Source organism: Anabrus simplex, chromosome 6 (assembly GCF_040414725.1).
Source record: "Anabrus simplex isolate iqAnaSimp1 chromosome 6, ASM4041472v1, whole genome shotgun sequence".
Lineage (NCBI taxonomy): Eukaryota > Metazoa > Arthropoda > Insecta > Orthoptera > Tettigoniidae > Anabrus > Anabrus simplex.
The window spans coordinates 345,897,747-345,912,279 of NC_090270.1; the positions used below are offsets into that span (position 1 = coordinate 345,897,747).

Consider the following 14,533-nt stretch of genomic DNA (forward strand, 5'->3'; position numbering starts at 1 on the left):
AACTTATATGTACCACTACAGTTTAAGTGAAGGTCATCTGAGCGCAGATCCCTATCTCCCCTATCACCCATTAGGATCTAGAAATTTCACTCCCAGTTTCCCACATACCCACTCCATAATCTCATTTAAATCCCCAATCACCAGCCAGTCAGTATCCCAAGGGAGATGTTCAATAAATTTCCAATTTCTTTGAAATCATTTAGGAAAGGGCTAGGGTGCAACAGATAGGGAATCTGCCACCTGGGCGACTGCCCTAAATGCAGATCAGTATGATTGATCCCTCCTACACCGTATTCCACTGATAACAATCTCCGTATCCTTAAACTTCATCCCTAGACCATGGCAATATCAGTCAATTTCCTTCGTTGTGGACACCAAGTTTATGAATTTGCATAAAATAGTTATCTTCAATCATAAGTTCACATGCTACATTACAAAGACGGCTTAAAATAGCAAGTATTAAATAGATCTACATAGCAGTAGCCTAAGTATTAGAATTGTGTAGGCTTAATCATTTCATAAAAGGGTGGCAAAGGTCACCATTGGATTACTGGTCATAGAAAATTAGGCAGATTAATCACTGCTGATAAATCATAAGCACATTTAGCACAGAGATATCTCCATTCACATGTTTATAAGAAATTGAAAACAAGTTCCAATTTTTACACGGATTAGGGCATTGTAATACTAAATAATGAAATTTGAATAGTACTTTTTTATGACGTGTTATATAATAAAACTTTTTGTACCTTTTCTCGCTATAACATCGGCATCGATCACCGGAATTCCGTGCTCTCTAAAAATTTCGGCAACTGTACTTTTTCCTGTGGCTATACCACCTGTTAAACCGACGATAAACATACTTAAAGAACAATTCCTCTTTTTATTTACGTTATGGACACGGTCGACGTGACGTAATCATACAGCTGATAAACAAATAACACTTTACAACATAGTAGCCGGATCACGGATCACGGCTCTATCATCATAACACATATAGCACACCCACCTCTGCGTGATCATTGTACTGCCAACTATACAACAACATACAGCAACCTTTACTGTATATTAGAAATTGTTCACACAAATTTGCCGTAACTCCTTTGTTGTTCTCTGCATATTTGATTTGTGACATTTTGCCTTCAGAAATGAATATATTGAATAAAATGCTTGAAAAAAAAAATATCGTCAACGGCACGGACTTCGTTTATCCGATTCTGTTGTCATTCTGAAACAATAGAAAGCAAGAGTAGAAAGCTATAATAACAAGATGTATGCCGGTGCAGGTGGTGCTAGTTTTAAAATGGTTATTTATTTGTTTTGACAGTATGAGAGTGTATGAGAGTCAGAACATGTATCATGTATATCGAAATGCATAAACCTTACACTTAAGAATTAGACGTGAAGGTGTTAGATAGTTATGCCAGTAATTTGTGAGGTGTGTACAAATTGAACTTAACCTCTGCATTCGTGAAAAGGTGTCTCCAGTTATTTTAAAATCAAGGTGATTTTGTAGTGTGCGCGAAGGTATTTCTTAAATGGCTATGAATAAGAGAGATGTTGTAAGACTTCCACATCATGAACAGCAAGAACTTTGTACTACAAGGGCTAAATACAGGCAAGGGAAGAAACTTACAGCTGTCAAGGTACAAGAATCAATGTGTATCCTAACATCTGGAACATCCTTTAAACTATTCGAGAAATATTTGTTATTATTAAATTATAGAATTCGGGCTGCAAATTTTCACAGATGAAGTTGCAAAGCCTGGTCCTGAGGCTTAGTTTTTTTATATTTTATTTTATTGAGAAATAGGGTTCCAGAGATCAAGAGCTTTGTCAAGAGGAAGGACGATGGTTTTGGATTTAAAAGAAATGAAATTCCCCCTTTTGGTCTGTCCATAGCACTTAAATAATAACTTTAATGCAGCCAGCATGTATTACCTATTGTTTGATAAAGTATCCCTAGTTTTACTGTAGGAGGAGTATGCCGCCACGGTAGAAATTCAGTAAGACTTACATTACTTTTATAGCATTATAAGGATGTAATATGTTGGAAATCTTAAGTGGAATGCCTTGTGGAGGAGCGATGTGTTCACTGCGACAGTTAAGAACCCACCTGCAATCCCCCAGAAGTAATTTTGCTTTTATAACCTAATAGAAGTTATCACGCGCCATAGTCCATCGCCTAACTACGTACCAGCATTTCCATTGGGTGAGACACTATGGGATATGACGTCACTCCTAGCAATGAAGTAAGTGAATTCCATTACCAATCCGCGCACAAGAAATACACAAGGATACTAGAGGCCTAGGGCCGCTTTGCGGCTTCTAACCTGGGGGCTTATGCCCCCAGACCCCCTTTGCTTGATCCAGACCAATGGCTTTGCCACTGACCAATGGTCTAACCAATCCAGACCAATGGCTTTGTCACTAACCTACCCTAACCAGTCAAGACCAATGGAGGTGTCACGCGGGATACTAGAGGCCTAGGGCGGCTTCTAACCTGGGGGTTTACGCCCCCAGACCCCCTTTGCTTGATCCAGACCAATGGTCTAACCAATCCAGACCATGGCTTTGTCACTGACCAATGGTCTAACCAATCCAGACCAATGGCTTTGTCACTAACCTACTGTAACGAGATTCGTAAATAAAAGTAGTGCCGCTGCGTTAACGAGATTCGTAAATAAAAACAGCGCCGCTGCACTAGGAGCAGTTCTTTAAATGAACAGTTGGCAGCTCTGTCCACCGCACGATCAAGTCCTTCGCGAGAAGCGAGCGAGAGAGAAACAAATGACAGTGCAATCGCGCCTGGATGTGTGGCGCTGGAAAATGTAAGCTGTTCTGAACTTTTGCCATTTCGGTACACTAGATTGCGTGCCAAAAGCCTGGATTAAATTCCAAACCTTTCTGCAGTGCTCATATGGAGTGACGGCATGTGATGCTGTTGATGGCGATTCGTCCGTTGAATGGGGACTTTAAGCCTTGAGCAGACCCCTTGGTACTATTAATGAATGAATGAATGAAACGGAATGTGCACATTTGTGCATATTTAAATAGTTAATTCTCCTTGCTGTACTCTTTGAGAGATTTCACTCTTTTTGCACAACTGAGTAGATGATATCTTATACATGTTTTGTTGCAAAGTTCACATTTTACACATTTTACACTTATCACCTGGCGTATGGAATGACTTGATCACGCATATTTTATGATGGAGACCATTGACCGCGAAACGAGTCACCCTATGCCTGAGTTCATAGTTGCCATTGTCCAAGCTCTGTTCATCATGGCTTCGGTGCTGTAAAAATCTTCCCAAGTACTTGATCTCTTTTCATACTGCTCTTTTATATGTTTCTCTGATGCAATCGTGTATGGAAGTTCTAGTTTGATTTTGATATCTTCTATATAGAATGACTCCTTTGCCAGTTCATATACCAGCCTCGATTGTGTGAATTTTGACACGCACAGAGTGCGTTTGAGGAAGCTTGCTTTCACTCTTTCTATGACTGCCAGGTCTGTAGTTGTTAGATTATTCCATATTAATAGAATCCTGTATGCAATTATGGGCGTTATCTTAGTATTGAAAAGAAATAATGCTGTCTTGAGGTCTAATAGTTCTGGGTGTGATATGTCCTGAAAGGCTCTGATTGCTGCTATAGCTTTCTCTTTTACAAGTATTTTGAATGATGTTCTTGTTGATTGTAGTCGTATTCCTAGGTAGTAGGTAGTAGTGATTGACTACCGTGAGTTCTTCTTTTCCATGTTGTATGATATCCTTTTTGGCTATTTTGCCTCCGTTTCTGAACACGGTTTTGCTTCTGTTTATTGTGAAATCATTCTGCTTAGCCCAGTTTTGTAGTCTGTCAAAAGATTTTTGTAGTTCTTCTTTGTTATTGGAGCCGATGACCATGTCATCTGCATACATGTATATTAGGCCTACTACTGGTACATTGTCAGCTATGACCATACACATTGAATAGTATTGGGCTTACTGGGTCTCGTAGGACTCCATTTGTTTGTATAATACTATCTGAAATACTGGTTCCATCATCTATAGTTATTGTGTTTACTGTGAGGATGTTGTTTATTGTGGTGACTAATCTTATTTTCTCCCAAGATCACTTCTAGTTTCTTGATTAATTTCTGCCTGTTTAGGAAATCAAATGCCTTGTTGTAATCAATGAAGATTGTGAATAATTTTTGTTTTGGGTGTCTTAACGTGTCGTCGATACTATCTAGTAGATTCTGTACTGCATGCAGAGTCGATCTTCCTCGACGATAGCCGAACTGGTTGTCCGGAATCTTTTCATCTACTTCTTTTGTCAATCGTTGTGTGAGGAGTCTGGTGAAAATTTTGAATATATTGCTCTCCAGAGCTATGCCTCTATATGAGTCTGGTGCGCTTGTGTTACCTTTGCCTTTGTATAGGATTTTTACTGTAGATTCTCTCCACATTGGAGATATATCCCCTTTCTCAATGCATTTATTGAATAGTGAGGTCCATACTCCAATAAAGAATCCCATTGAGGTCTTTATACGTTCATTGTATATTCCATCTGGGCCTGCTGCTTTATTAGATGCTAGGTGTTTTATTGTTGTTTCCACTTCCTCTTTAGTGAAATTCTGGAATGTCTGATCTTGTTCAGTGCTTCTCTGTTGCATGCATACTACCTTCTCTATTTAAGACACCAGAGAAATGGGTCTTCTATGAATCCATTATTATGTCATGAGGGAATAGCAATTTCCATGGGCTTTGGGCTTGGAACGGTCTTTCTTTTGCTATTTCTGCTAATTTTTTGGCCTTATTCTCAATGTGTGATTGTTTCTTTTCTTTTATCATCATCTTAAATGCTTTGCGTTCAGCGGCATATTCTGCCAGGTTGATAGTTGTATTTTCAGCTTTAACTCTGTGTAATGCTTGTAATACTAGTCTCTTATGTGCATAACATTCAGCATCGAACCATTCTTGTGCTTTCCTTGTGTTTTGCTTGACCGGAATGAAAGCCTTCCTTAGTCTGTTTGTGATGTCTCTTGCTGCTTCCTCAATCGTATTGTGTTCTACTTTTTGTATTAGTTTTAGTGTTTCCTCACTTGATGGGAGTTTCTCTTCGGTCAATTTCCTTGAAAATTTTCGTCTTTCGTGCGAGATGGGGAGTCCAACTTTTGGGAGTGTAAAGGTTATGATTACTGGAAGGTGTTTCCTCAATGGATAGTTCTCAATCTTGCATGAGTAAACGTGTATGTTCTTGTTTATGAATATTAAATCAATCGTACTGGTGCCATTGTAGCAGATATAAGTTGGTTGTGTTTTTGTATTTACCATGTGAAAGCCTTCTTCTTCTCTTCTTAGAGGAACGAAAACATCATATCACTTTTCTGTTTTGGATATCAGGTCTACAGTTCAGGTCTCCTGCTATTATAACTGGATCGTTCTCATTTGTCTTACTTATGGCATCACTTAGTACCTCTATCACTCCTTCCGGTGTGAATTCTGGCTGCATGTATATTCCAATGATTGTTAAGTATTTAGTCTTGGTGATCAATGTATTTTCTCCTCTGAATAAAACTTCTATTGGTGCCAGTTGTGGTTTGGACATACATGTGATACCGGTACCGCCACTGGGTCTGCCTCGTTGACCCTGTTGTGCCAGGTTGTGTGTGCTGTAATATCCATTTGTATGAATATGTTCTGTGAGAAAAGTCTGTTAATATCATAATATCCTCTTTCAGTATATTTCCTGTCTTTAAGTTTATAGCACTCTTTAATCCTTCGATGTTCCATAGAAGCTGCGATATGGTCTTCCTATTAGTAGTTTCCTGTTTCTTCATTGTTTCGGTCTTCCTGTCTGCGATGGAACCAGAATCCAGTGTTTCTTTGACTTTGAAAAATAAATTGTCTTATTGTTATCACCATTGGCCAAAATTCTGCTTTATTTACTAATTGGAGGTTGTCGATTGATATGGCAATTTTATGGGATTTGTTGTACCCTTTTGTTTCGAGTTGTTCACACACCATTGTCCTTCAGATATTCAATTAGATCTTCATTTTTCATCGATGGGTGAACCTTACCTACATACAGCCATCGCATCCTCTCTGCAACCTTCAGTTTATTTTCTTGGTCTTTCCGAAATCCTCTTATTTCTGAATTATGATGTCGCCTCACTATTTCCGTCCGCAAGGGTTGGTCTCCTTCTTTCAATTCCTTTGTATCTCCCTCCTGTAAGCTTGGTTGACAGTTAATCATTGTGTCCTTTATGTCATTTCCTGTTTTTTGTGATCTATCTGGGTCTGAGACTAATGAACGGTGATGTATTTGCAGTTCGGTATCTTGGGATATGTTGTTTCACTCTGGTGGTGGTTTTGGTGCTTTATTCTTACCCTGTTTTAAGATGGTTGGTCGTTGGAGACGTTTTTCCGTTCCCTTTTCTAGAGATGTCGCAATTTCCTCTCTAATTCTCTCTTGTAGTTTAATTTCCATATCTGCAAGCATTTCTTTAATTTTATCTACTATTCCTTCCATTGGATTCTCTTGCCCTCTTAATTTTGTTAATAAATGCGGTTTGCATTCGTTGCAGAGCCATAAGAGTCTACAATATTTTCTCTTTATACATTCCAATTCTTCTTTCGTTAGGCCACTGCAATCGAAGTGCTGCCATCTATTACATCCATCACATTCGATAGCCAGCTCGTCATTACCTACTACTTTCTTACATATGTCACATTTGTCAGATCCTTGATCACTATTGTCTTTGGTACTCGGCATTTTGTACTCCGTGACTTCTTGTTTGATCTAATCTCAGTTGTTGCGTTTTCACTATTCCAGAATGCTATTTATTCTGTGACTGTTCTTTGTAATACTGGCATGTATAGTCTATGACTATATTATCTCTGCTCACTCGCCAAATTAGTGTTCAAACATATTATCAAAATTCACTGCACTCCTTAATTGGTTTTACTTACGGATTTTTTGAAATTTATTATATAGTATTATTTTCGCCTACTATAACCTATTCACAGTTGGTTTATGCTTATTTTTAATACAATTCTTCGTACTGAATTAGACACATCCAGCAGTCAATCTGCCATTTTTTTTTGGTGCTATTAGACAGGAGTAGGCTATGTGCTGGCACTGGGTTTCACCCTCTCCCTACTATCATACATCACATCATTCATTTCATCTCATTAACTCCTCTGATGAGGTTGGTGTCAGGAAGGGCATCCGGTCATAAAAACCCGCCACGGCAGATTCATCTCACTTCATACCCGACCCCGTAAAGAAACGGGACAAGGGTTGGACAAACAAACAAAGTATGTCCTATGGCAATTAATTCCTCAAATACCTCCCCTTTCACTGTGCATTTTTTAATGTATGATACCAAGTCTTTTCTTTTTGTTTTTCCTTCCAGTTTGTCTGCTTGTCGCTAAGTCAGTTTTGTACTGGCCTGTAGTCTTATGTTAAATCTTCCTTTTTACCAGTGAATCCTGGGTGGACAGAAGGACTGTACTCTAAAATAAAAGACTTGAGGCTTTCCACTCATTGTCAATACGGATGAATTATGAAGTTATTAACTTGTAACAGAAGGACTGTTTCAGATCCTGGTATCATGATTCTCTACAAGTTCAACCTCATTGTCACTACTTTAGGTTGATTGTGGTTGAGAGTCTCTACTGTTCTTGTATGTACTGGTACGCCACTACTTCGTATTTTTTATTTCTACTGATTTTCTTGAAGTCATTGTTGGTTTCTTGGATCTGTACTATTGACTAATCTTCTTCGATATCTAGATTTCTTATTTCCTCTTCCTCTTCTTTGCTTTTTGCTATTTTATCCTTGTTAGTCATTGCTCAACAGTAATATGTCTGAATATGGAGAGTGGCAGTAATCACCAAAAATGCAAATTCCATGAATATTCTTGCCCGTGAAATATTGTTTATTCCCTTGAACTCTTTTTTTTTTTTAAACAAAATTTATATTGATTTTGTGTTCATTATCATCATTATTATCATCATAATTTCCCTTTATCTAGCTGTAGCTAGGAAGGGGCAAATATGGTTCCTCTCCACTTTCTTTGGTCTTTCCACCACTCCTCCTCCAACACTGTGTCCCAGTCCAGGTTTCTTTCTATAATACTGCATTGGATTGTGTCCTTCCATCTCACTCGTCATTCTCTATTCTGTCATTCATTCATTCATTCTGTCATTTTTTCCACTTCAATTTCCTCCTGGATTTTCTCATTCCTTATTTTGTCTCTTCTACTCTTCTGTATCATACTCCTCAAGAACTTCATTTCGATTGCCTGTATTCGACTCTCATCCTTCTTTGTCATTGTCCAAGCTTCTGCTCCGTAAGTTGTTATGGGTACGTAATACATCTTGTACATAGTTTCCTTTCCTTCCATTGGCACACCTTTGTCCCATAACATGTTTCTTACACTATGATAGAAACAGTTTCCAGCTTGAATCCTCTTACCAATCTCAAAATCCGGTCGAGCACTCGCCATTAATTCACTCCCTAGGTATTTGAACGTCTCCGTTACTCCCCAAATCACCATATCATCTGCAAATAACATGATGTTCATTTCTCTTCCTCCATATGTTGCTTTTGCTGTGCTCATGATGTCATCCATTACTATTGTAAACAGGATTGGCGATGGAACACTTCCCTGTCGCAGCCCATTAGTTATTTTGAACCAATGTGTCCTGCCAACTTGTGTTTGTACGCAACTACAACATTCCTTGTACATTGCCATGATCATTTTTATTAATCCCTGTCCAATTCCTTTTTGCACCAGACTGTCCCAAACTTTAGTCCTGGGGACACTGTCATATGCCTTTTCAATGTCAATGAATGTCATCACCATATCATTCCCATACTCCCATTGCTTTTCCATTAGTTGTCCCATCATGAAAATAGGCTCTATTGTTGACCTTCCACTTCTGAAACCAAATTAATTTTCCTGTATCTGATTTTCAACTCTCAACCTTATCCTACTTTCCAGTATCCTCTCCAACATCATTGGCAGTCATACAAATTTTAGTGAGAAATGAAAGGGTGTGTATAGGTACTTCAAGGCAGAAACAGGTTCCAAGAAGGATATTCCAGGAATAATTAATGAACAAGTGGAGTGTGTATGTAAGGATCTTCAAAAGGCAGAAGTATTCACTCAGAAGTATGTAAAGATTGTTGGTTCCAAGGATAATGTCCAGATAGAGGAGGAGACTAATGCTAAAGAAGTATTACAATTTACATATGATAACAATGGCATTTACAATAAGATACAAAAGTTGAAAACTAGTAAAGCAGCTGGAATTGATAAGATTTCTGGAAATATACTGAAGACAATGGGTTGGGATATAGTACCATATCTGAAGTACTTATTTGATTATTGTTTGAATGAAGGAGATATACAAAGTGAATGGAGAGTTGCTATAGTAGCCCCTTTGTATAAAGAAAAGAGTGATAGACATAAAGCTGAAAATTACAGGCCAGTAAGTTTGACATGCATTGCATGTAAGCTTTGGGAAGGCATTCTTTCTGATTATATTAGACATGTTTGTGAAATTCGGTTTTAGGAAAGGTTGTTCCACTGAAGCTCAACTTGTAGGATTCCAGCAAGATATAGCAGATATCTTGGATTCAGGAGGTCAAATGGACTGTATCGCGATTGACCTATCTAAAGCTTTTGATAGGGTGGTTCATGGGAGACTAGTGGCAAAAATGAGTGCAATTGGACTTGACAAAAGAGTGACTGAATGGGTGGCTGTATTTCTAGAAAATAAATTTCAGAGAATTAGAGTAGGTGAAGCTTTATCTGACTCTGTAATAATTAAGAGGGGAATTCCACAAGGCAGTATTATTGGACCTTTATGTTTTCTTATATATATAAATGATATGAGTGAAGGAATGGAATCAGAGATAAGGCTTTTTGCGGATGATGTTATTCTGTATAGAGTAATAAGTTACAAGATTGTGAGCAACTGCAACATGACCTCGATAATGTTGTGAGATGGACAGCAGGCAATGGTATGATGATAAACGGGGTTAAAAGTCAGGTTGTGAGTTTCACAAATAAGAAAACTCCTCTCGGTTTTAATTACTGCGTTGATGGGGTGAAAGTTCTTTTTGTGGATCATTGTAAGTATCTAGGTGTTAATATAAGGAAGGATGTTCATTGGGGTAATCACATAAATGGAATTGTAAATGAAGGGTACAGATCTCTGCACATGGTTATGAGGGTGTTTAGGTTGTAGTAAGGATGTAAAGGAGAGGGCATATAAGTCTCTGGTAAAACCCCAACTTGCTATTTGTCTTACATCGCACTGACACAGATAGGTCTTATGGTGACGATGGGATAGGAAAGGCGTAGGAATTGGACGGAAGCGGCTGAGGCCTTAGTTAAATACAGCCCCAGCATTTGGCTGGTGTGAAAATGGGAAACCACGGAAAACTATCTTCAGGGCTGCCGACAGTGGGGCTCGAACCCACTATCTCCCGATTACTGGATACTGGCCGCACTTAAGTGACTGCAGCTATCGAGGTCGGTAAGACCCCAACTAGAGTATGGTTCCAGTGTATGGAACTCTCACCAGAATTACTTGATTCAAAAACTGGAAAAAATCCAAAGAAAAGCAGCTCGATTTGTTCTGGGTGATTTCCGACAAAAGAGTAGCGTTACAAAAATGTTGCGAAGTTTGGACTGGGAAGAATTGGGAGAAAGAAGGCGAGCTGCTCGACTCAGTGGTATGATGAACTATGGATCTCTCGACTAACTTTGACTTTTATTCTCTCCTCTTTACTTTGATTATATAAGATTTTTCGCCATCGTCTAATTAAAACCGCCATGACTATCAACTTTACTTTTATGCAATCTTACTACTTGTTGTATAACAATCTGTTGTTTTATCCATTGTACTTATTTTAGCAGCCTTCTAATGTTAATTTTGTTAATACTTCCACTATTGTATCTCATCACATTGTATTTTCAAACCATCATTGTTATTTTTAATGTTATTTTACTTCAAATCTCTTCAAGATTTTTAAAATTCATTTCATTACTACATGTTATTTAGACGCTTATTTTTAATTTAAGGTTAAGACTATGGCTGATGATGCCTTCAGGAAAGGCGAAACATGTCCCACTATTAGCTAACAAATTTATGTAAATCATCCAAGACGATTTTGTATTGATTAGGTGGTCTAATAAATAACTTAATGTTATTATTTCAATCTAATATCATCAATACGGACCAAAAATGATATTTATTACATGTAAAATCAGTGGTATGTTCCGAGCTGTTAGTGGAGAGATGGCGTGGAATGACATTAGTAGTCTAATAAGTTTGAGTGGCGTTTATAAAAGTAGGAAAGAGGACAAATTGGGCAAATATTCATTTATAGGAAGTGGAGTTAGGGATTGGAATAACTTACCAAGGGAGACGTTCAATAAATTTCCAGTTTCTTTGAAATCATCTAAGAAAAGGCTAGGAAAACAACAGATAGGGTATCTGCCACCTGGGCGACTGCCCCAAATGCGGATCAGTATTGATTGATTGATTGATTGATTGATCTTAGCAACATGGTATATCAGAGTAATTACTCTGTAGTTCTTCAATACTTTCTTATCGCCTTTCTTGAAAATTGGGATGATTATTCCTTTTTGCCCATCCTCAGGGACCTCCTTTATTTAAAAAAATTATCATCTCCATGATACATGCAATGGATCTTGCAGCCAATGAATATTTAATTTTTATGACTGCATTGTATTCAAAATAATCTTTCATCATATTAAGTCATGTTCAGTACATGTATTAGCGGTACTTATTGAAGAGATTTTTTGTTTGTCCAACTTTGTCAGGTTGTGAGTTTCATAAATAGGAAAAGTCCTCTCAGTTTTAATTACTGCGTTGATGGGGTGAAGTTCCTTTTGGGGATCATTGTAAGTACCTAGGTGTTAATATAAGAAAAGACCTTAATTGGGGTAATCACATAAATATGATTGTTAATAAAGGGTACAGATCTCTGCACATGGTTATGAGGGTATTTAGGGGTTGTTGTAAGGATGTAAAGGAGAGGGCATATAAGTCTCTGGTAAGACCCCAACTAGAATATGGTTCCAGTGTATGGGACCCTCACCAGGATTACTTGATTCAAGAACTGGAAAAAATCCAAAGAAAAGCAGCTCGATTTGTTCTGGGTGATTTCCGACAAAAGAGTAGCGTTACAAAAATGTTGCAAAGTTTGGGCTGGGAAGACTTGGGAGAAAGGAGACGAGCTGCTCGATTAAGTGGTATGTAATACCAATATAATGGTCCGTTATTGGACCATTCCCTGTGGGAATCAACATCTATATCATAAGTGGTATATTCTGAGCTGTCAGTGGAGAGATGGTGTGGGAGGACATCAGTAGACGAATAAGTTTGAGCGGTGTCTTTAAAAGTAGGAAAGATCACAATATGAAGATAACGTTGGAATTCAAGAGGACAAATTGGGGCAAATATTCATTTATAGGAAGGGGAGTTAGGGATTGGAATAACTTACCAAGGGAGATGTTCAATAATTTTCCAATTACTTTGCAATCATTTAAGAAGAGGCTAGATCAGTAGTGATTGATTGATTGATTGATTGATTGATTGATTGATTGATTCTCTACGGGGTTGGCTATGAGGTGAGATGAATCTGTCGTGGCGGTTTTTTTATGAACGGATGCCCTTCCTGATGTCAACCTTATCAGAAGAGAGAATGATATGAAATGAATGATGTTTTTATATGATAGTAAGAAGGGAGGGGGTGAAACCTGGTGCTGGCACATAGCCTACACCTTACTTTACAAATGAAAAGTTTTTAGTATGTTCTCCTGTTCAATACATGTGTCCATCTCTTGATGGAGTGATCTTCAATCAAACAAGTTTTGGCTCATTTTGAGCTACCTTCAGAGGAAAAATATTAAAAGCTACATGAATTGATGTTAAGAGTATCATTAAACTAATGAGAAAGAATATATAAAATCCAAGTGAGACATGATGATAAATCTAAAATAAAACAAGTTTGTGGCAAGGTTGGAAACCTCCCACTCGAAACGTTCTGTATGCCATTCTGAAACAAGGACAAAATTACTAATTAAAATGTAACAACAGTCTATCTTGAATAAGTCACATGTTCATGTAGTCTGGAGGGCAACAGAAACGAGCGCATTGTACCAGTCCTATTATCATCTATTACATTGTACCAGTCCAGCAAAAGATGGGTACCGTACATGTATTGAACACGAGGGCGTCATAAAAACTTTTATTTTGTAAAGTGAAAACGTCAGTATGGAATGATATGAATACCTTGTAATAGCCTACTCTTGTTGAATAGCACCAAGGGGTCTGCTCAAGGCTTACCCGACAGACGAATCCCTATCAACAGCATTGTATGCCCTCACTCCATATGAGCCCTGCAGAGATTGGAATGTAATCCAGGCTTTTGGCATGCAATCTAGTGATTGGAAATTATATACCATCACCTCCCCCACCCTACTGTGATGACAATTTTTTTTTCCACCAACGGGACTTGAGCCGGCTAGCCATAATGTCAGACCGTTTAGACTTCAACGCCTTAAAAATCATGGCCATCAGGTGGGCTACCTGTACTTTTTGAAGAGATATTAGGTAGTAATACGTTGTACATTTATTTTGAGCTTCTTAAAGTGCTATGCGATATACTGTGTCTAGTACCTAGGCCTATACAAATGTAAGAACACCCTCCCTTCTGGAGTGGAGAACCAAAGGCCTTCCGTCTGTTTGCTTGCGCCTATTTAATGATCATTCAGTCAAAAAAGTGATGAATTGGTGCAAATGAAATCTTGTTCCCTCTTTGACAGAAAGCCCATGCATTATTCCTTTTACATGGGAATGAACGGGATAGTTTTGTTTATTTATACTATTAATAAAATTAGATGGTGTATGTTTGTTCCAGATAGGCTCAAAAACTTGGGGACCTGTTAAGCTGAAACTATGTAAGGATATAGCTTGAAATTCAGAGTCGTGCAAGGGATACTTTTGATTTTGATATATTTCACCATTTCTAACTTTCTAACTAGTGGGTGATTTTACAGGGGTAAATGTTGGCAATTTTTGCCTTACATCAAGTAAAATAACAAGTAAACGGTTGGCCCTATCGAAAAACGAAGTGCACCATGTGGCCTTGAAATTGAATTTTCTACAAGAAACGTATATATTTTCGTTCAGATCAAAAATTAGATGTATGGCTTTTCCGGCGTTTGCTCTATTAACCAGCGTTTTGTCTTAGGTCTGACACTAGACTCTTCAGAGTGGGATGTGTCAGACCCTACCCACTGACGCTGGGGTGTATGCAGGTGAACTTATCAGAAGCTTATTTATGAAGCACAGTCTGATAACTGCATACGGGAGATAAAACTCCACAATGGAACCATGCCCGCCTAGCAATTCCAAATGGAAATTCTAAGTTCCCATGAAGGGAATTAGATTCTTTTCCACCAATAGAGCATATCAAAAATCAGATCAAAAATT

At 38.1% G+C, this 14,533-nt stretch overlaps 2 protein-coding genes across 4 annotated transcripts in view; one reads left to right on the top strand and one right to left on the bottom strand.

Moving 5' to 3' along the window:
• The window catches only part of Dpck (Dephospho-CoA kinase), a 68,118-nt gene extending 67,108 nt beyond the window's left edge, over positions 1 to 1,010 (bottom strand). Inside the window, exon 1 of the mRNA XM_067149415.2 lies at positions 750 to 1,010. Coding sequence (XP_067005516.2) covers positions 750 to 861 — 112 coding nt within the window. The 5' untranslated portion in view covers positions 862 to 1,010. The remainder of the gene's footprint in view (positions 1 to 749) is intronic.
• A 248-nt stretch (positions 1,011 to 1,258) lies between these two features.
• Positions 1,259 to 14,533, top strand: part of LOC136875809 (RNA-binding protein 48) — a 110,084-nt gene continuing 96,809 nt past the window's right edge. The window contains exon 1 of one of the 3 annotated variants that reach the window (XM_067149417.2): positions 1,259 to 1,646. In XM_067149417.2, coding sequence (XP_067005518.2) covers positions 1,539 to 1,646 — 108 coding nt within the window. In that variant the 5' untranslated portion in view covers positions 1,259 to 1,538. Of the gene's footprint in view, positions 1,647 to 2,207; positions 2,253 to 14,533 lie in introns of those variants that run through there. The other 2 variants (XM_067149419.2, XM_067149418.2) reach the window with 2 other exon arrangements.